This window comes from Zerene cesonia, chromosome 11 (assembly GCF_012273895.1).
Source record: "Zerene cesonia ecotype Mississippi chromosome 11, Zerene_cesonia_1.1, whole genome shotgun sequence".
Lineage (NCBI taxonomy): Eukaryota > Metazoa > Arthropoda > Insecta > Lepidoptera > Pieridae > Zerene > Zerene cesonia.
This window is the reverse complement of record NC_052112.1, coordinates 7,727,680-7,750,623: the sequence shown is the minus strand read 5'-3', so window position 1 is coordinate 7,750,623 and position 22,944 is coordinate 7,727,680. Positions and strand designations below refer to the sequence as shown.

Below are 22,944 nucleotides of genomic sequence, written 5' to 3'. Positions count from 1 at the left end.
TCGTTGGAGCCGATTCCGAGATTCCAATTATATATATATATATATACAAGAATTGCTCGTTTAAAGATATAAGATATACATATCATAATATACATTTATATATTATATAAATTTTTCACTCATTTAAAAAACAGTGAAGTGAAATTTCATTTATATTTAATTATCAATCGTACATTTGATTATTTTTTTAAATGATACGCCTACGTACTAATGTTAAAATAGCCAAATTAAAGAGAGCTCTTAGTGATAATAAACGATTATAATTTAAACATGCGCAGGTGTTATTTACAGATCAAAATAAAATGGCCATAACGCACCCACGAGAGATGCAATCTATTGTCTTGCACTTATCTATCCATTATTTATAATGATGGTAGGTACTGCACGTTGATTTAATATCTTCACCCACGCTTGTGAAAGGGCCGCACGCGTTCATACTAATAGACATCAGAATTTTTATGGCTATTTAATTAACAATCTTATGAGATGAATACATTTAAAGTTATATTATCTATTAGATAATCTCCAATTTCTTTCGAAATATGTTATCAATTGAATCACATTTCATGTCGACGAATATTGAAAGAATGTTAATTATCACAATTGATTGTGACAATATATTATCTATCTACTATAGATAAATATATGTCTATTTTATTTGTTACCTTTCTTTGCAATGCCACCATAAGAGATTTGAATATTGTGTTTGAGCTCTGAGGATAAAGTAAAACCTTTCCTGAAATTGAAAATTTTAAAAATTGCACCAAGTGGTAAATCTTCTACGTACGTCTACGTTTTCTAGTAAATTTTATATATACGTTTTTATCAGCACAGCCAAAAAATCAATACTTGCGTCTCTTATAGATGTAATTAATAATTTGTTTAGAATTAAAGGGTTGTTCATTGAAGTACATCACTAAAACAATAAAGAAACGTTCTGCATCGATTTTATACAGCACCGTAGATTCTGCATTCATAAATTATGTAATATGCCAGTTGCACAATGTTCATTTAAATTCACTGAGCGATCTATTGGGAAGTTGCCAGCTAATGCCCCTAGCTTAGCTGTATATGTATATAAACGACAAAATATACTATTATCATTTTGATCTTAAAAGCTTTAACTTTCAATATTTTAGTTTACACAGATTGATCTTATTTTTTATATTTTTGTGAGAAGCAAATGAAGAAAAGAAAAAGAAGTAGGAGTTTAGGCGTAACATAAAAATTTCACTCATAATATTGTAATTAAACTGCAGATTGTCAATTGACTTCATTTTAGAATTTTAAATATAATGTAATATCGTAAAGGGCTTCAGCGGATTTTTAAATTTATCATACGGGGGTTTTGGAGACGATAAATCCACCTAGCTACGATTCATTAAAAATATTTACGGACACCCTGGTACTGTTACTAAAGAGAATAATTGAAGTTTTTTATATCAATCACTTATAATTTTTTGATTTTTGTGTATTACTACTACTACTTTTAATTCAGTCCGCGTTAAACAAATCCTTACACATTAAACACTTAAAATAAATTTCTCTGAAACAAAATTATGGATATTGCGTAATCTATTCAAGAAATCAGTACATCGAATGGAATTCATAACCTCGCGACCTCTACCCGTTTTAAATCTGTCTCTGATTATGGAAACGGTAGATACGTATAACAAGATCCAATGCAAATCAGTTAGATTAACTACTGTTCATAAATTTCGACTATCATAGCATTGCTTATTCAATTAACAAGTACATGTTTGGAACGTCGTGTCGTATTATAAGTGTCATTAAATTTAATATTGAAGTGCAACGCTCCAAAATATGTATTTACGTTAGATGGTTATCGCTTTATCGTGCTGTAAGATATTTTTATGTCAATATTTAAAAAAAGGTTTTCCATAAATGATAATGTATATTTCTGAGAGGAAATTATATTTTAAACTTCGATATTTAATGGATGTGTTGGATACTTAATGGGCTGCAAAGCTTTGAATATTACGAATTAGGCTTTATAATTATACATCTAATTTTATATCTATAAAACAGATTACGATCAAAGAAATCCTTTTTTTAACTCTAAGCTGCAAATACTACGATATATAATTTGGAGTTTAAGTTATCATAGGTACGTAAACTATATATTTATTTAGTTGCGACATAAGAACGGCTCATGGGCATACGTCTATTGATTTAAGAACTCGGCACGAGCCTCATTAGCTTAACAAAAGCATTAATCAGCTGCTTTCTCGAGATTAACGTAAAGCAAATTGAAGTTAAGGTCGTGGGCGGCTAAGATATGTTTACGAGCACTCTAAACGGTCGCAGACATAAAACTTGGTATGTTAGTTGCAGTGCATAGTTGACGGTTGTCTGTTTACAAAAATGAACTCATCCCTATTGTATTCTATTATCTATGAGCATATAGAATTCACTGACATGATATTAAATAATTTATTTATAAAACAACAACATACCTTTTCTTTTTTAATAATACATTGAAAAAAAAGTTTAACTTATTGAATTTATATATATATAATTTTAACTGACATATTTTATCGATTTTAACTTACGTAGAAAACATTATGCAGGAACTTCATTTATATAAAGGTAAAGTTCATTTAATTATTATTATCCATAATATATAGTACGCGTAATATGTGTGTGTATATGTTGGAGTTGCAACAATGTATAGAGATATGATATATCGATTGACTTATTCTTCAAAGACATGAAAATTAATACGAGTTGTACCTGAAAAATTATTTTTATGGTTAAGTGGCAACCCTTATACATAGTTTTAATTTATCTCGCTTATACCCACGTGCTTCACGAAAAGTTCATTCATCGATTGTACAGATTAGATTCCCAGCACCGTTTATCATTTCGTGTCATTAGAGTTTAAGGATGTTTACATTATCCATAAATACGTGCTCGTAAACTCCACCACTCTATTCATTAAAATCAGTTCATTTATCATGATTATTATTTACTTGTAAAATATTATATTTACTTGTATAATATTGGGAAATTAATAAGATGATAGTCGCATTTTCCAAAGTGAAACGTTTGTCATTGAAATCTAAACATTAATTTATTAAATCTTGACGTTATTAAAAGAAACATTTCTTTATTATTTATGATGTAGGTACCTTAAAATGTTTGTACTGAGGATTGTACACAGCGTTAATTATTTCAAGAAAAACATAAAGTTGCACTAAATTTCTACAAGACATTTTAGTACAACTATTTTCTTTAATTTTCAATTGAAATACTTGATTTTTCATTTATCCAATACTCATTGATAGAACACCGCATTTTATTTAAATGTAGATAATAATATATAGCAGAGAAACTAAACTACGCAACCAGAACCTTCAATCTCATGTGTACAATTTATTGAACAAATTACTTCACCTCAACACTAATAAAAATTAATTATAATAGATTTCAAGCATTCATTACGTTGGCGCCTAATGATGAGCGGTGATAGTTTATCTTAGGAGCCATTAATTTGTGTAATACTAATAGACCTACATGTCGCCACTGGCAATACAAAACATGTTAGATACTTGCCTATTGATAACCATAAACCATAGCATTTGTCAGTCAACAAAAGAGATTTAATAAATATGAATTTGGCTATTACTCTTAATTAACAAAGAGTTTATTCATTTCTAGTAAATATTGTGGATTTGAGTTTTAAAGTCAACTAAGACGTTGCCTCCAACTACAGTTAATTGTTAAATTAAAACACACACGTGAATTAAATTTTACAACGAGTATATTAAACAAATGAATGGCATATGTAGTACATTGTATTCACAACGTTATCTAAGTGCATTTAATAACAGTAATGTAACAACATGACGACATCGCTGAAACCAACTGAGCCATCACGTGAATGAGGAAGAGAAAGCCTGTAACATGATATCTTTGTAAACAGTAGAGAACCTTCACACTAGTTGGCTTTTATACAAATATTTTTTTCGCCAAAACTCGCATAGTCTTATATTTTTAAACGAGCAATTCTTGTATATATGTATATTTGTATATATATATACAAGATAATTGGATATAATTGGAATCTCGGAATCGGCTCTAACAATTTTCATGAAATTTAGTATATAGGGGGTTTCGGGGGCGATAAATCGATCTAGCTAGGAATCTTTTTTAGAAAATGTCATATTCGTGTTTTATTCGTGCTTAATCGTATATCGACTTAAACTTACTTTTTTAACAAATAGGAGGCGTTTGAGTAGTTCCAATTTATTATGACTCTTCCTGACATCTATTGGCGAATAATAATACTATAAATGCGAAAGTTTGTCAGGATGGATGCATATGTATGGGTGCGTCTGTTACTCTTTCACGCAAAAACTACTAAACCGATTGCAATAAAATTTGCTTCGTAGATAGCTGGACAACTGAAATAACACATAGGCACTTTTTATACCGATATTCCTACGGGATACGGACTTACGCGGTTTCAACCGCGGGTCCCAGCTAGTATTTTTTAAATAAGCACTAATCAAAAACTCACTGGTTCGAGACCAAAAGATTGTGCAAAAAAAATTCAATTAGATTGAAGAATCCTTACCGTGAGCCAGTCTTTTTATTTGCACTCTTTAAAGTATAAGAAAAAAAAATTAAAGTATTAAAAACTCTCTTAACTCATTTTAAACGCCATTAAATAATAAAAAAATATCCCGCAATTTTGAACACTTGTCAGCGAGCGTGGTCACGGGGTGACACGGAAGACACGGGTTCACGCGCGTAATAAAAAAAAAACAAGCACAATTTTTTTTTTTTTATTATTTAATTATTTCTAAATTTGTTTATATCTATTCTAAGCGCGTAGGTAATCACTTTATTTAAATCGTTTTTTTTTCTTTTAATGTTTTAAATCAACAATGCACCTACATTAACAAAGTGTAATTGTAAATGCATTTAAGTTGCCTGATACAAACTTAAATAGGTTATAAAAACTCCAAATTGATCTCTCGTTTCTTGGGTCGGTGTGAAGAGACCTCCACTAGAGCTCTTGTTTCAAGTTACCATGAAAACAATTAGAGAGTACTCATACATTAACAGCTTAAAGGGTGACACACTTTTAAATATCTCTCACTCTTTGTAACCTAAAAACAATAATGAATGTGGGAGTCAAGCACGCTTCGGGACGAATTGGACCAGATCACAACCCACTCCATTCCTTTTTTCACGTCGTCAATACTATATATAACTAATATACTTATTCCCTAAAGACGTGCAGCGCATTCGCAGAGGCATTGCCTCTGCGAAAGTGATTCGCTTACCATCAGGCGAACCAGCAGCTCAATTCCTCGCTATGACATAAAAAGAAAACAGAATTATTTAATAAGTATGGACATACGTAATATCTCAGTACTGTTAATGTTTTCATTCGACACTCAAAATTATTGTCGTATAAGATATTGATCGTACTCACACCAATGGTTTTATTTTAATTCATTTAAAATATTTAATGTTTAAGCACTTTGCACTACTTTAAAGTTTTTTAAGGAAAAAAGTGTAAAGTAACGAAGGTAAAAAAAAAAATACATTTTATTTTACATTATTTTATCCAATTTAAGATTCAGATCGAATCGCGGCAAATTGAAATACGAATAGGATGTTCTTTAACTGAGGCGTTTTTATATAAATAGGCCTCATTTCGTCCATCATTTTCATTCTTCCCTTGTCCGACCTTCACGGTATATTAAATTGACAAATAAAGGTACATATTGTATGAACAATTTAGGTCGAGGGAAAAATGGCAAGGTCTACTTATAATGACATTAAGAGAACATCGCTAATAGAGATCATATTCTACATTATGAAAGTATAAATAATGTAAAGACATAAATATTTTTTTTATATTATAGCGGGTAACTGGGCACCAGCTCACCAGGTTTGCCTGATGATAAGCAATCACCACCACCATTTGGACATTTTTCAAGCTGGGGGTGTGGTATTTCCCCGGTGCGAGCGGGCCCAGTTCGTGCCGAAGCTTTCTCGACTTCCACATACAAATCTAATTATATGTCTTTTACGAAGCATTCTTATTATGTTTAATGTGGGTCATATAATTGGGTGTTATTTAAACACAAACTTTACCACGTTTCATAAATTTGTGTAGATCTAGATACGCTTGAATAACCTGTGCTAATGACTAGCTATATAACAGACAATCAGCGCTACAAAAGAAATATAAAGAGCAGGGTTAACAAAGCTCATTACGTGAAGGCAACAATTATACAGAATATTGTGGGAAGTGGAAATAAAAGTAAAAAGCAATAGTGGAGTATAAAGAGTTCGTAATTAGCGGCACGATTGTTGTCATAAAGCAGCGATTACTGCATAGTGCGAGTTACCCACATGCCGCTCTCTTAGATATACAACATGCTTTAATTTTGCACTAATTAATGTGGCCTTTTTATGTGATAAATATATTGCTATCGAAATTTTAGTTCAGTTTCAAATTAGTGTTGTGGTTGGCACTGTTTTGGCTGACCAAGCTTTGAATAATGATTATTTTTATTATTCTCCATACTTATACTTCAAATCCGAAAGTTTGTTGCCAATAAAAAATACGTATTTATTTTTAACGTTTTTGAGCAAGTTAAATTATCCTGCATATGACAACAAGACAAATTTATGTGTACAAAAAACTAGAAAAAGGAATATCATCATGAAAATAACTCCATTTTTATAACAGTACGAGTCATATTTATTGTAACGTCTAATTTTAAATTAGTATTCGCCAACTTCTCTGAGAAAACAAACAACATTAAAAATTTTGCATTTAATTAAAAAAAAGAATAAGTTTTATAAATCCTCATAATAAAATACTACATAATAAAAATCCGTCACTTAAAAATGCTCCAAAGATCTATGTATATACTGAGTACAAAAGATTGTTAATATTTTCAATGAAGTGACCGGACTTAACCAGTTATATACAGAGGTATATTACAAAACATTATAGATTTCTTAATCCATGATAAACGACAGACCATTTCTAATATCATATTATGATGGTATCATGACAGTAACATGCCATGACGCAATCCTTCTGAGATGCTATCGCACAAATGAAGCGCGGTGGATCGGACAATGCGAAATTGTAGACGGGTCAACGATCGACAGACAGACCATCAGACCAATACATTCTGCTTGCCATCACAAAAACATTGTTAGGATATATTATATTAAAAATGCTTTTTTTTAGCTTGTGCTTTGTTTAACTGCCTGTCAGTTAGTCACCGTTTTGACGTCGGTTTACCATAAGTCTCTGAGAAATCGTAAATGCGAGTAAGAAAACATATAAGTTTTATATAAGTATCACTACAACTACAAGTATATGAAGCTACTAAGAAGCTGCAAGTACCTAAGTATTCCTTCAAATTTGCTCAATCTTATTGCTTGACAAACTACAAACATATATCTCCGCTTGGGGTTGAAACTTAACATTTTTGTGTTTTTTAAATCACTTAATGCTTTATTCCATCAATCTGTTTATTAATACAGTTTGTTCCTTACTACGTCTGCGAATGTTCAGCTCAATTGCCTGCGTTGCCGTATATCGTAACGTAAATATAATAATAGTATTACAAATTTAATTATAAAATCATAAATCTATTTATATATATTATTCTATATAGAGTATAAACACAGTATAGATGTCATATAATATACATATCAAGGAAAAGTCTTAGGTCAAAGCTAGTTAACACAAATTAGGTATCGTAGATGTAGGAAATACCCAATGGAGATAAAGCTAATAGTATAAAGGTTTCTAAATTATTAAAAAATACCCAAGCAATAATAGCGAAACCAAATTTTAACAATCGCCTATTAAGTTTAATTGTAATTTAATTTGCATAGAAAATGTAAAGATTTTATCTGACACGCAAATTTGTTATAAATGTACATTTTTGTGTGAAATATGTTAGGCATATAATATATTTAAAAAAAATGTACATTAATCTTAATTGACTACAAATTATACACTACTGGTTTTTTAGTTGTTAGATCAATCAGATTGAATTCCTCTATAATTGGTTGGTAAAGCTTCAAACCCAAACACGAACATTTTTTTATTCAAAAAGACTTTTTTAAAACCGTTCTTGAATTCTTAAAATACTCATAGAAGAGCTGGCAAAAAACTCTTTAGAACTACTGTTTTAAAATCATAACAGTTTAACCACTATTCAATGATGAAGTGCTTAAGCGTCTTTGCGTGGATTTTCATCTTCAATGAAAGATATTCTTCTGTTCATTAAAAACTTTAGTAACTATAGTAATCTCTGAACGAATGCATGCCTAAGCGATGTAATGAATAAACGAATGAATGAATAGGCGAGTGCAATCGCGATTTCAAAAAGCGACAATATCTTATCTGTATGAAATTTGGTAGAGATAGAGTATAGTCTGGATTAGCACAAAGGCTACTTTTTACCCGAGGACCGCGCGAGTGACGCCGCGGGTTACAGCCAATCCTACTTATATTATAAATGCGAAAGTTTGTAAGGATGTGTGTGTGTTTGTTGCTCTTTCACGCAAAAACTACTGAACTGATTGTAATGAAAAATGAGAACTGGATAACTGGAAAAACATATAGGCAACTTTGTATCCCGATATTCCTACGGGATACGGACTTACGCGGGTGAAACCGCGGGGCGCAGCTAGTACTAAATAAGTATGAAGTTAAAGCAAAACCAATTTCAAAAAGCTTTTGCAGACATGATAGCGATTCGCTCGTTTATCATAAGTTTTTAGCACGCTAGACTTTAATTGAGATGTAAATTGACCATGACATTGGCTTGGTCATTGAACTTGACCATTTAGTTTGGCATCGACAGTAAACCTTGAAACCTAATTAGTTATGTCTACTGCAAGTGTTTAAACAATTAAGTTTTATGATGATGGGTACTAATACCAATTATATTTTGCATATTGATAAATAATGGTATATCAAATACTTCTCGTGTGAAAACATACTAGCACCTTTAGCAATATTAGAAGTATAAAACTGAATCGAACCGAAATAATGTTAACATTATTTCACACATAGAGAAACAAATTCCTTAATTGATTTATTAGGCTATTTCTTTTTAATTACAATATTATCAATGGAGAATTTTAAGCCGCCTGAAAGTTTCTTGCTATTATTTTTGAAAGTGTAATTCTGTATAGTCCCAATTGCGGCCCACCAAAGTTGGCAGGCGAGCACTTATGTATGTACTTTTTATTGACTCGTGTGTTTAAAAACATTTGTAACTATTCTCAATTATATCATACAATCTACCTAATGCTATTTTCATAAATAACGTTTTGTCACTTGCTTAAAAGATTTTGTAAATAGGAAAATACGTTGACCCGAGGTCAACATTTCAAATCATCCTATAAAAATGCCTTTATCTTACCAATTTTGTACGGCCATTGTCATCCGAGCGCCGTAGAAGTATAAAAATATCAATAAATTAGCATAACTGCTTTCACAAATTACGTTATTGTATGTAACGGTCAAACGTTTGAAAGTATTATGCTCGCGTGGTGATAAAGTGCTGTTTAAATTTTATTAAGTGACCTAAACGTCGGGGAATTATGTATATCCACGTGTAAGTGCCATCCATGGCCGAAATTCGTCATGTTTGCATTGGAACAATGCTGTTCGATTTATGGAAATAGTGATTTATTTTAAACTAAACCCTCTAGAATTGTCTGCAAATGGGAATATTTTTACCTCCACTTTTTTAGATATTTGTTTTATATTTATTTTATATATATTTGTACATTGTTTTAATACAATAAACAATAATATGTTAGTATGTTAATTTCGTGTGTCCTAATAAGGATTCATAGCCTTCAATGAATGGCGACAAAAATGGCATTGATTTAAATAGACACAGACTTACGGCCTATTTAGAGACTCTTAAGTCGAACGATGAATGGGACATCCTTAGCATTGAATATTGTAATTGGGTACTGACTCACTATTCCGGAAACCAATTCAAGTATGTCAGGATCAAGGACAGCCATGCAAATAGAATATATCTAGCATTATTCAACTATGGTTCATATATAAAAATATATAAGTAGATTTCTGCACGAATTAATCTTTTTCTACAAAAATGGACACCAACGATCCTTGGAAGAGGGTCTACTTTATATTTTAAAATGGGACCAAAAATACATCAATGGACACATCCTAAGTAACGCAAATAGTCATTGAGTTATAAACACAAAAATTATAGTCGAATTGAGAACCTTCTTCGTTTTTGTCGACTTCGGTAAAATATAAAACCGCAACACTTATAACATGAGAAAAACAAGAAATGAACTCATATATTAAGGAATGTACTAGCTTTAGCCCGTGTTTCACTCAAGTGATCAAAGGAAAGTATATACAGTACAGGGGTTATACCCGCATAGATTCCGTTCCCATGGGATTTCGGTGTTTTTAAACTATCATATACTCTTTCTCGGGTCTCAAATTTATCTCTGTATCAAATTTCATACAATTCAGTTCAGTGGTTTAGTCCTGAAGAATATACAGAAAGACAGACACAGTAACTTTCGCATTTATGGTATTAGTAGGGATAGCAGGGATAAAAAAGTAGGGATTACAGCTTATGCTGCTTATACTTATATGTTACTAGCTGACCAGGCAAACACTGTTCTACCTTACTCTTGTAATTTAGGGGTATGAAAAGTGATGTTGGCCGATTCTCAGACCTAACTGATATGTACACAAAATTTCGTGAGAATCGTTCCAGCCGTTTTGGTAGAATATGGTAACTAACATTGTAACACGAGAATATAATATAGAGATATATTTATGTTATTTCCATTGCAGGTGTTAAAAGGGTGGTTAGTAAGAAATAAAACTAACTTCGAATATTTTAAGGAGGCTTGAAATGTTTGAATTTTTTGAATAGATTTCAGACAATCTTTTAACACAAGCAATTTTTTTATTAGACGACTCATTATTCGAAATTTGAATATTGTGAAAAAGCTAAGAGAACATTAGATTCCCTATCGTGTGCTTTAAATAAACTAGTAGAAAATAGTTGTCAATATTTTCGAGTACATTGTTTCCGCAGCTATCGCAATAAGCGCGGGAATCGATCATGCGGGCGGCGCATTGTAGGCGGTTTACGACTCTTCAACCCGTTCGGATATGAAAGTATGCAAATAAAATATTATGACGTGTGGGAAAGGCGTTTTGTTACGTTGCATTGTTGCATGTGCATATTGTTGTTTAAAAAGGGTATAGTAGGTATGTATCGCTTTCAAATCGTGTGTATGGTATGGATCCACCAATATTCAAAGACGAAGATTAATCGTCTGAGTTATTTTCAAGATTGAGAGGGTTAATCAGGATCGATGACAATAAAAAAACTGTCGCTTTTGTATTCTTCTAGAAAATTATAAATATTCTTCCTGTTAGTGTATAAGTATTATTAAAAGTGTATTTAATTTATAACCGTATTGTTAGTTATATAAAGACCAAGAATCAATACCAAAAAACTAATATCTAATACAGAAGAAACAGAGAAGACGACTTTTTTTTTACGATGGAACGCAAACTCGTGAAGTGGAAAAAGTTTTTAAAATGGTGTTAAACGCATTCACAATCAAGTGCTCTAGTCATAAGAATTCTTACGAAATATGTGCATATGAATATCTCATCCGCTTTATTCTATCAAAACAATGAGTTTTCGTTTTTTTAATTTGAAAAAAGTTATTAATAATCAGTTCGTAAACGTGCATTCCAAGAAACGTTACATCCTAATAGAAAAGTTCTCTAATATGTCCATAACGGTTTCAATGTTGAATTCTACATTGGTATCTAAATTAAGCTTGCCCCCCCCACCCCGCGCTATGCCACTGCATTTGTGAGCTTGCAATGTACAAATCCAAGTAAATTGTAGTCGATATGAATCCATTGAAGATCTTACGACGGACGAGATTTCTTTAAAAATGCATTCATTATACCAAAAAGAATTCGTGTTCATTAAAAAGTCAGTCATCCTCATACAGAGTTGACCGTCAATATCAGTTAAAAAAAAATGTGGATAAAGAACGAATAAGTAAATAAATTCAATTTGTTTTTTTTATTTCATGTGAGTATTGGCGCCACCAAAGCTTATATCAACGTATCACGTGACATATGTGGCTTTTTAAATACATGCAAAAATAATTTTCGAATCAAAGAGCTCCGATTTTCAAGATAACAACGATGTCACTAAAATACAAATTAAATTGAACATAGGACGTATTTTATTGCTAATGGGCAAGTTTTGTTAATGGTTTTTGTCCGTGCTTTGGGTAGATTCAGATATTTAAATTAAAGATTTAATAAATATTGGCACTGCTCTTATCGGAATTTTAAATAATTGGAATAAAATAAACTACTACTCACATTTCAAAATAAATAATTAATTTCTAATGCCTTAACAACGGACAACCTAATGCTAGTACCTTAACTTATATATATTTTAGGATCAAATATTGTATTTATAATTATAACTATTTCAAAAACATAGAGAACAAAATACAAAATTTATATTATAAAAGTTATAATCACTTTGTTGTTGGAATTACGATCCCATATTGGTTACCCATCAATCGGTACAGGCCCCAATTTTTTACCGTGCATGTAAAATGTAGAGTAGACGCATGTGTAGCTCAATAACCTATTTCCTCTATTAATTCGGTGCTGCGTTTCCACTCTGTGAGAGGTCTATTTCCGGTCTTTTATGCCCTTTAAACGTCCCGAATCTGAATGACAGCACTTACATATGAATTTAGGTGGATTTGCAATGATGTATTCAAAAGGTTCAATTTTCCAATACTTGGTTAAAACTTGTCCTAAATTATTAAACAATAGTATACAATATCGAGCCAGTAGAACACAGTTTCGAATTACCCGACGAAGTAATTTTAACTAAGACTCGAGAAACAACCCCTAGTTTAAGTAGTAGGTATGGTATCCAACTTTACTCTCAATGAATAGGAATAAAGGAACTTTAACTTATCTATTTTAGATTGGAAGAAATTAAAAAAAATTTAAAAACAAAGGTCTTTTAAAATATATTAAATTTATGGGTGAATGTTAAAATTATTTAATTACCAATACCATTTGACAATTTTCACCTATTAAGCATTTGGAAAAAACTTTTTAACATACCTATCCTATCCAAATATGGACTATGAGAAAAATACATTCGCCACAAAGAGTTCCGCTAGTAAATGCAGTTCAAAAAAAGCATAATTTGTAATCTTTTTAAGTTTAAAATTTTTAATGATGATTTCATTGAATAACACTGTACATAAGTATTAGAGATTCTTGAAAATGAAACATCTTTCCATCCATTCCGTTAATAAATTTTTAAGTGTTGGTTCAGTCTGCAAAAATGCATACAACTTTCGAGCATGATGTTTTTTAGTAATTTCTTATGTAATGTGCTTATATATAATTCTAAAAATAGATACCCACCTAAATTTTAACACTTCTCAAAAACAAAGAGAAACATTAGACCGGATGACTTAAATTGAGATGTGGGCGATCACAAGCGGATTTTCCCGCAATAAAGTATAGCCAATAAAGCAATAAAATATTTGTAATTTTTATTGAAGTCAGTATCTTAGACCTATTTGGAAACAAATAGGATTTTAAAATGCGTAAAGCATGTAAGCGACGTCGTAATGATTTTATTATGGAATTAACAAAACTAGTTTTTCTATATTTTATATACTTTTATAACAATGTCGCTCCTCGCCGTTTGTCACTATAAAACTTTGCAACATATTTTGTTGCAGGTTTTTTTATTATTGATTATAACATACATAATAGTACATTTAGTATCCCTAGTTTAACATGAAATTGTCGGGAAAAAAATTAAGTTAAGTAATCTATTGCTATATTTAAGTCTTTTAAAGCATAGCCTTTTTATATTCTTTTTAAAACTTTAATTTTTTTTACTTTTTTAATAATTATTGACTGTATAGGATACCGTTAATTTATTTTTGATCAAATTTCCATCCAGTTGTGGGAACGCGCTGCCAAGGGCGGCTGTCACAAGGACCGGGCCCGCATTTCCGCGTGGCTGGTTGACTGATTCGGTTCACATCGAAAATCGGAACGTACCTACTTGATAACAATGTTCCCAACCTGTGCATCAGACTTAGACATGCGGCTGCACTGTAAATAATGTTTATTTATGTAATAACACACGATTTTGTAAGCCATAGATGTAATCTATCTATTCCTTTCAATGAGATGATACCTATAATAAATCTAATTTCATCTAAATTCCACCAAGCAGGTACAAACTTTATACTCCTCACGAGCAAAGCCGCGGGCGGAATGTTAATTGAAAATATTGCTATCATGTACCATAAGATATATAACTACAAGTGATACCCTGATAAGAGAGTATAAGTTGTCTATTGTAAAAATATCTTTGCAAGCTCGATGCTTATTAGCTCTAAATTACTAAAAATGAGATCTGGGTATTGCCAAGCTTTAAAAACCGTTATGTATTTTCAAAAAGGAACGCACCGCATTTGTCGATTTTTTTAATCTACTTGACTTCACGAAATACCTACATATATCAAATGCTCAATATGCCTCAAACTAGTGATCTTGTGATCGTGAAGGCTGCAGCAGTTTTGTTTAATTTCATAATTGTTTGAAATCATGATTCATAAAACATTATACCTTTATAGAACAAGCGCTGTTAGGTTATAATTACACAGCTTATTTATTAAGTAACGCATATATTTTAAACTAAAAATTTTACTTCTAAAATATTTATAAGTTCTAGCTTTTAGCTAATGCCCAATTAAAAAAAAAATAATAAAATCCATTTGTTAACAAATCATATATCACACAAAAATTTTGTCCAAATTTTCTCTACATGAGTTACTTACAAACCTTCATCACGCGTTCTATTTATTTATCCTTACAAACTTTCACATTGAACAATGTAGGATTATAATTGAACGATATTATCCATAGTCAAGTTTTGTATTGTTGCCCTTTCCTGTTTAATTTTTTACTGCATGAATTACATAAGAGTTTTTAATATATTATATTATCATACCTACTTTACGAAACAAGATGTAAAAATTGTATAATATCATTTTTATAGGCAATATCGCTACTGTATTCAACTCTTTTAAAATGACATGTTACTGTAAATCTCGCAATAAATATGTATAGTTGTGATATCGTGAGATAGTTGCTAGCTTATGGAGCGAGGGAATCCTCTGTCTACATTACATGTGACAGGTGATATATGATGCCATTTTACCTCTCACTATAGGAACTCCTTAGTAAATATACGATATGCTTAAACTCCAAGCAGTGCGTTATTCAACAAATAATTCCCTGCTTAATATGAAGGAAGCGTAAGGAAACTATGAAGAAAAGTTAAAAACAAGGAAGTAATGCTCATGATTACAATGTTTCCCTTTTATAGAAGCTATGTGTTCGACCCCACTTCGCCCGTAATACATGTAGACTTTGTCACTCAGTGAAGTTGAAGCTTTCTAATGGTGAAAGAATTTTTGAAATCGGTAAATCAGTTTTTATTGTACAAACATATTAACGTACAAATCTTTCCTCTTTATAATATTATAGTGCACATAGTCCAACTTACTTAATAGGCACAATGGCTGGGCTTTTCGATGCCTACAAAATATCAACTTACCTATAATTATCATGATATCCTTCATTCAAAGTGTGGGAAATGATGTATGTCACGGAGAACATTATCAGTATTGCATGCTGTCTTAAGGCGTATACAGAAAGTTTAACAAAACTCTTCAATCGTATATCTAGGTACTCTGACTACCCCTGTCTATCAAAACACGCGGCTTTCTACTATAAACTTTTATTTATTTTAATGAATGGAATCTATTATTATATTGTCTACATTAAAAAAATGCATAGCAAGGCAGACAATTAATAAATAAATAATAAGGTACAAAGCGATTGTAACAGATGCAGAGATTGACATAGACATACTTATATAGTAATAGAAATAAGGATACGTCATACGAAGGCCCATTTGCTTTTCCTCTTCCTTTCCAGTCCTTTCTTTATCCTTGTCCCTCATCCCTTAAAAATGGTACATATTTACTGGCCCCTTACAAATGTTCATCAAATGATCCAATATCTCGGTTGTCCGGTCTAACATAAAATTACCTTCCATAACATATTAGGTACTCATTCTTTGTATGGTAAGGTTAAAAAATATGAATATTTTCTTTCTTTAACCCTACATCATATTTAATGCTACGAACTAAGTTCGCATAAGCAATTAGTCTGCATGTGTAAATAGCACTTTGAACGCTCTCGCATATTAAGATCCCGTAGAAGTTACCGCGAACTTGTGTTTCACTCTGAATCACTTATCGATTTTCTCTTGAATACGATTTTATAGACAAAAGTTGACGCTTACATGAAAGGTAGCGACAACTGTACTGGATCTTATTGAAAAGTTATTTAAATATTTAAGTTAATTGTAAAAGTTATACTCATTAAGGCTTATTAGATATATATAAGATATGCGTATTGCAAAAGCTATAATTGTCAAAGTCTCACGGCCTGCTTTTGATGATTAGTAATCAATAAATAATACCTAATCTAAGGTTGTTTTAGCGAACTGTATTTGCAGATGTTGCATTGTTTTCCTTCAATGTTATGAAAATACATACTGCAATAGATAGTACCTACTATAGTCCTTAGTATGTTATCTATATCAATCATCAATAAAAAGTTATGTGTAATCTGTATTGATTAAATAATTTTATCTTTTTAAGCTCAATAGTGTATAAAATTATATATTATTGTTGATTGATTAATAATATATAGTCTAATATATTAGAGTCTCCCCGTGACTACGTTCGCTGTAAAGTGTTCGAAACGTCGGATTAATAGTATAACGAAAAAATCCGTTAAAAAGTCTTTCATTTCTAAATGTATATGTAATTTGCGTTTTCACATCAAACACAAGAAAATACTAATAATATATAAATAATATGTCCAAATGTAGATTACTCTTTAATCGAGTCATATTTCTGCACATACTGTATAAGTGCACTGTAAAATATTATCTAACCTATTCTGTAGCTAAACAATAATAATTAGAAGATCGTCTCTCTCTGTTACAATAAGCCGCCATAGCCGAAATTCAAAACCAAATTTTAGATTATAAATTTTAACTCCATTATCTTTAATGTTAGTTCTAACTTGAACTCTTGTAACTTTGTAAGCCAAGCTAAATAATAAGATTAGACGGTCAAGCGGTTTACTACATACTCTTGTGGCCTCGAATAACTTGCAGTCAATTAGTTCTTGTCTAGCGTTGTTAGTTTAATTAATTAGCGCTTTGTAAGTCTATAACGTATCGAACGAACTAGCCTATATAGCTAATTAAAATATTCATTATGATTTAATGAATTTATTTGGACAATTTGGCAGTAACTAGCCAGTATATTATGTAAAGTTCAATATTAAGCAAGCTTAATAAATAAACAAGACAAGCAATAGGCTGAGGAAGAAGTAACTGGAACTTAGAAGATTAGATAAAAACCTTACTAGCACACTTAAATATCCGTTTCTACATATGTATAAATATATCCTATACACACGTATATCGCCTATACACATAGTAACACAAACGAAATATTATGCGTTACTTTTTCTTTACCCACCGAAGAGCTAAATTGTATATTCAAATTTTCTGAATAAAGTTACGTAGTCAATTGACAATTCATAAAAATATATAGCACGAAATGTACAATAGGACCTCTTATTAAATTTATATAATGTTTATAAGATTTACGACGTACCTACGCGGACAAAACGAAAATTAGGAAATGAAAGTGTTTCCAACTCATATAACGAAAAAAGTAGCGAGAAAATGCAAAATAATAAAGACTAAAATCGTAAACAAACACCGTCGGATCTGGTAATACTGTTACACTTTAGTGTTAAATTAAGCTTGCTTATTTTTAACTAATTAGTTTTAATTGAAAATACAACAAAATCATTTGGTCAAATGTTGATTAAGATATAAAATTTGAATTTTCTGAAATAATAAGATATTCTTAACATTGTGCATGACTTACTAAACAATTATTTTATTTTCATAGACAGACAGACAATATTATGTACTTAAAAAATAAGTATTTTTAATTAATATGTACGGCAACGTCTCTGTGACGTTATTGTTAAAAAGGCAAAACATTCAAAGCTAGATCTATACAAATACTGAATGGTAAAAACCAATTCAAGTAACCAAACATTGAATAACGCCTGTTGGGAAATGAGTAGGAAATTAAATTTCACGAGTCGGCCTCGACTTACGAGCTATATTCCTACGACAGGAGGTTCGTTTTGTTGAACTAGCACCAGATGCCCGGCCAAAACAAATAATGGCACCGTTGAATGTTATACTTACATTAGAGGAGAAGAAAATTGGTGATTTTTTCAATGAATATTTAACTGTTTCCAATGTCTACATTACAAACACAGTTATAAGTTATTTCCAAATTACAAAAATTATAATATATATGTTTAATATATATTATTATACATTCTTCGTCAATCACTCTATCTAAATAAGAACCTCATTAAAATCCGTTGTATTATATTAAAGATACATACATACATAGGGACAGACGCGGGAAGAGACTTTACTTTTTGCTATAAATATAAACCTTTACACATAATCAAACAAAATCAGACCATTTCTGTACGTTAATTATTTATAAAAAGGAGTAATTTTTTCTCTATTTAATTTGCACATCTGTACATATAACAATACAATAAATATACATTTTTTTTTTGTATTGTGAATTCCAATATTTGGTAGGGTTTGTATCGATAGATCATTGTTTATTCTTTCTTTCTAAACTTGCATAAGTATGCAAACTTTTAGTTGAATCAAAATCCGGGCAGTGGATCAAAATTAACTTCTAAAATTTACATAGATGTTTAGTTTTTCCTCTATTTCCTGGAGATCACATCATCAAATCTTTATCTGATGATTACAGGTTTTCTTCCGGAGTCCCATCCCATAACATCCCTTTCCAACTAAATCTAACATTTAAAAATTAGTCTTTCAACATACAAAAAAAACATACACACGAACATAGAACCTCCTTCTTTTTGGTTTTGGAAATCAGTCACGAGTATAGAATTCCTTTTTGTTTTTGAAAAACGACTAAAAAAGTTTGAAGCTAGAAAGAACAATCACACCTTTCCTCCGTGGAACAAACTCTGTCGAAAATCCTTTCGCCAATAGAAATGTTAGGTTCCTATTCCTGTGTACAATATTATAAGAAACCAATAATTACGAGGGTACATAAAGATTTAATGTTTATTTTCCAATGTAGTCAAAATATCCTCTCAATAGATATTATATTTACGCCTCATGAGGACTTTTTTAATCATTCTGGAGAATGACAAAAACATAATATAGTCCAAAGAGTAGGACGTATTTTTATTTTATTTATTATACTACTCTTGGGCTTTGGCGTTCTTACGTGAATACGCTTTGTTAGTCGACTATAAAACTCGACTGAATAGGAAAAATATACAAAACTTTAATCAAAATCAATAATATCGGTAAGAAGCAATAAATAATATGAATCAATTAAAGGGAAAATGTGTCTAATGTGTCTAAAATATAATATTAATTAAAAAAATATTTGACAAAAAATAAAGGACCGCACTCGCAATAGGTCTATCATCTACCATCTCGGTTAATTAGGCTTTATTGTACAATATATTACAAATTAACTTATTTCACATGAAAATTTTATTCTTTTATGTAATTATATTACAATTGTTATTGTACTTGAAATCTTTTGAGACTCAAATATTCTCAATATTAAATATCACCCATCAGTAATAAAAGCACCGATAGATGTCAGCAACATATAAAATGCATCGCGACTATGGACAGAAAATTGAAAAGGCACGTTTTTATTTAGTATTGCGCCATTGAGGCTTTAAAGGGCAGAGCGTATTTAAGGCTGGCAAAACAGGGCTGTGGTGACAACTAACATCAGGTAGCCCACCTGCTCCTTTGCTTGCTCTGCCATATCAAAAAAGACAGCAGATACCTGAATAAGTACGCAGAACGAAATAAATACAAAAGACAATTAATAAAATCATAGAATTTGTATTTATTGACATAAATATAATTTAAATTTTATAATTATCACGATTAAGTATAGCACAATACAATAATGTATATAAATATTTAGCCATATGAAATTTACATTTCCCTTCTATTGGGTGTTCTCATTTAAAGCCAGAAATGCTACATTTGACCAACAAATATTAAACAGAATATCAGATCAATCTGTATAAATCTCGGTGACAAGTCCAGCAGCTATTGTAACACCGGCAACACGTAACATTACTCTTCCTAACTCCTTAACATCTTTGTATCGCTCCATACAAATAGGCCTACATACTTCAATTTCTACTAAGGCTACTGAATTATTTCCTAAGCATCTAGGCTTTTTCTTCATTAATTCTCCAGTGCTCTTATTCAAAAGTGCTTTCAGTTTACTAATATGTGCCGATTCTACCAGTGATTGGTGATGCAATAGTACAGGATAGCCTTTTGTAATAGGCACTTTCACATTGAAGACTACAAGTCGTGCTTCAAACCTTGATGTTACTGGCACTTGGTTCACAGGATCGCTCAATATGTATCCAATTGATACATTTTGCATTTCTACCCCTGACAATGTCACAGCAACTTGATCTCCAGCAAATGATGCATTAGTAGTTAACTCATTAATAGCAAGACTTCTAACTTCAGCTGTCTCTTTGGAAGGGCAAACCAATACTTTATCACCTTTATTTAGTATTCCAGTTTCTATTCGACCAGCCACACAGAAGCCAGACCCTGTCCCTTTAAAAACATCATTAATGGACATTCGCAAAGGCCTTGAAACAGGTCTCTCTGGAACATTAAACTTATCTATAACATCAAGCAAGCAAGGACCACTATACCATTTCAGTAATTCATCTTCAGTTGGGGTTTTAACAAGATTTTCTCCTGTCAGACCAGAACATGGCACAAAAGTAACATCAGAGTCTTTAAATCCTGCTTGTTTTAAAAATGCTTTTAATTTTTTAACAATTTCATTAAACCGTTCATGGGACCAGTTTGTTGTGTCTAATTTGTTGACAGCCACAGCTAACTGATTTACTCCAAGTGACCTTACCAGCAAAGCATGCTCTCTAGTTTGTCCACCAAGTTCAAATCCTGATTCAAATTCACCTCTAGTAGCATCTACTACTAAAAGAGCCACATCTGCTTGTCCAGCACCGGTGATCATATTAGGAATAAAATCTGCATGGCCTGGTGCATCTAATATAATAACTTTTTTCGTCTTTGTTTCAAACTGAGCCTTTCCAACATCCATTGTGATCCCTCTCACTCTTTCTTCTCCAGTTTCATCTAATACCCAAGCATACATGAAGCTTTGTTTTCCTATCTTCTTGCTCTCCTGCTCATATTTATGTAGTGTCCTTTGGCTGACTTCACCTAGCTTGCAAAGTAAATGTCCCATTAATGTAGACTTGCCAGCATCAACATGCCCAATAACAACAATATATAAATGCTCTTTATCAGAACCTCTTTCATTTGCAAATTTTGTATTTGGATCTATTTTACTTTCTTTAACTTTTGGAGTTGTCTTACTATCATCTAAATTGTCATTTCTAGATTGTATTCTTTCCACTGCAGGAGACTGATCTCTGGGAGTTTGAGGTCTACTATTTGTACTACCATCTGCATTGATTTGAAAACCTTTTACTACTGGTGTTGTCTTTTCAATTTTGGAAGCAATTACTTTTGCTGTTTTGTCTACTGTAGATATGGGAAGAGGGGCTTTCTCAACAACTGGAATAACTAAAGGTGGTTCAACAACTACTTTAGGCCTTGTAGAATCGATACGTTGTTGTATATTTGACAAGTCATTAGCAGATTTATTATTATTTAATATTTCATCAAGTGCTCTAGTATAATCAAATCTGTGTTTCAAAACTGCCTGTATTAGAATATTATCAGACAAGGTATCACCTAAAATGTTTCTTAGTTCATCCAAGCATGACATAAGTTTTGCTTCATCCTCTTCAGATAAGTTCAAGCCCCTCAAGTCCACAGATTCCCGACGCTCGAGCCCAGGGCGTGAGTTGTCGACGTCATCATCTTCCGGCTCCTCTTGTATATCGTCATGAGAGTCTAGAAACTGTGATATAGCGTGCTGGTTTTGCGAACGATCGTACAAAAACTGTGCAGCATCACTTGGAGATAAACAAACGTCGTCTTCAACAGAATGTCCATACACATCTTCGTAGTCGTAATCATCTGAATAACTTCTGTTTCTTATATTACGATGACGCGCCATCCTTACAAATTAGTACAACAAATAATTAACAATTTATTAAATACATTTCTGATTTGGAAAAATCCACGCGATTCCTAATATGTTTCTGACAAAGACATTGACTTGACATTTGACAAGCCATTGCATTACGCTGTCTCGTGTATTACTGCAATACCAAAAGCTAGTGATACCTTGGATTCAGCAAGTCCAATAATTCAAACAAACAATTTCTTCATGATCGATCCCTACAAAAAACAATTCCTAAGCGCCTTTTCATTTTCTTTTGATGTAGTATTTTTATTTTACAATTTTCATACTGGCAAGGCCATGATGAAAGGTATATTATGTATTTTAATTATTGAGACCCTATTGAGACTACTATATACTTGACAGTTGATCAGTTGTCATAATCACTTGACACTAGACACTTGACAGTTCATTAATCACTGTCGTACCTAACTATTAGAGCAACTTATTTACGACACCACT

The 22,944-nt window shown here is 31.6% G+C and overlaps 2 protein-coding genes across 2 annotated transcripts in view; one reads left to right on the top strand and one right to left on the bottom strand.

The window, feature by feature from the left end:
- LOC119830267 (division abnormally delayed protein) overlaps positions 1-22,944 on the top strand; it is a 176,027-nt gene that overhangs the window by 114,148 nt on the left and 38,935 nt on the right. The gene's annotated exons all lie outside the window — the stretch shown is intronic.
- Positions 20,213-22,590, bottom strand: LOC119830266 (HBS1-like protein). The gene has a single exon (XM_038353222.1). The coding sequence runs from the start codon at positions 22,474-22,476 to the stop codon at positions 20,407-20,409; it is 2,070 nt and encodes a 689-aa protein (XP_038209150.1). The 5' UTR covers positions 22,477-22,590; the 3' UTR covers positions 20,213-20,406.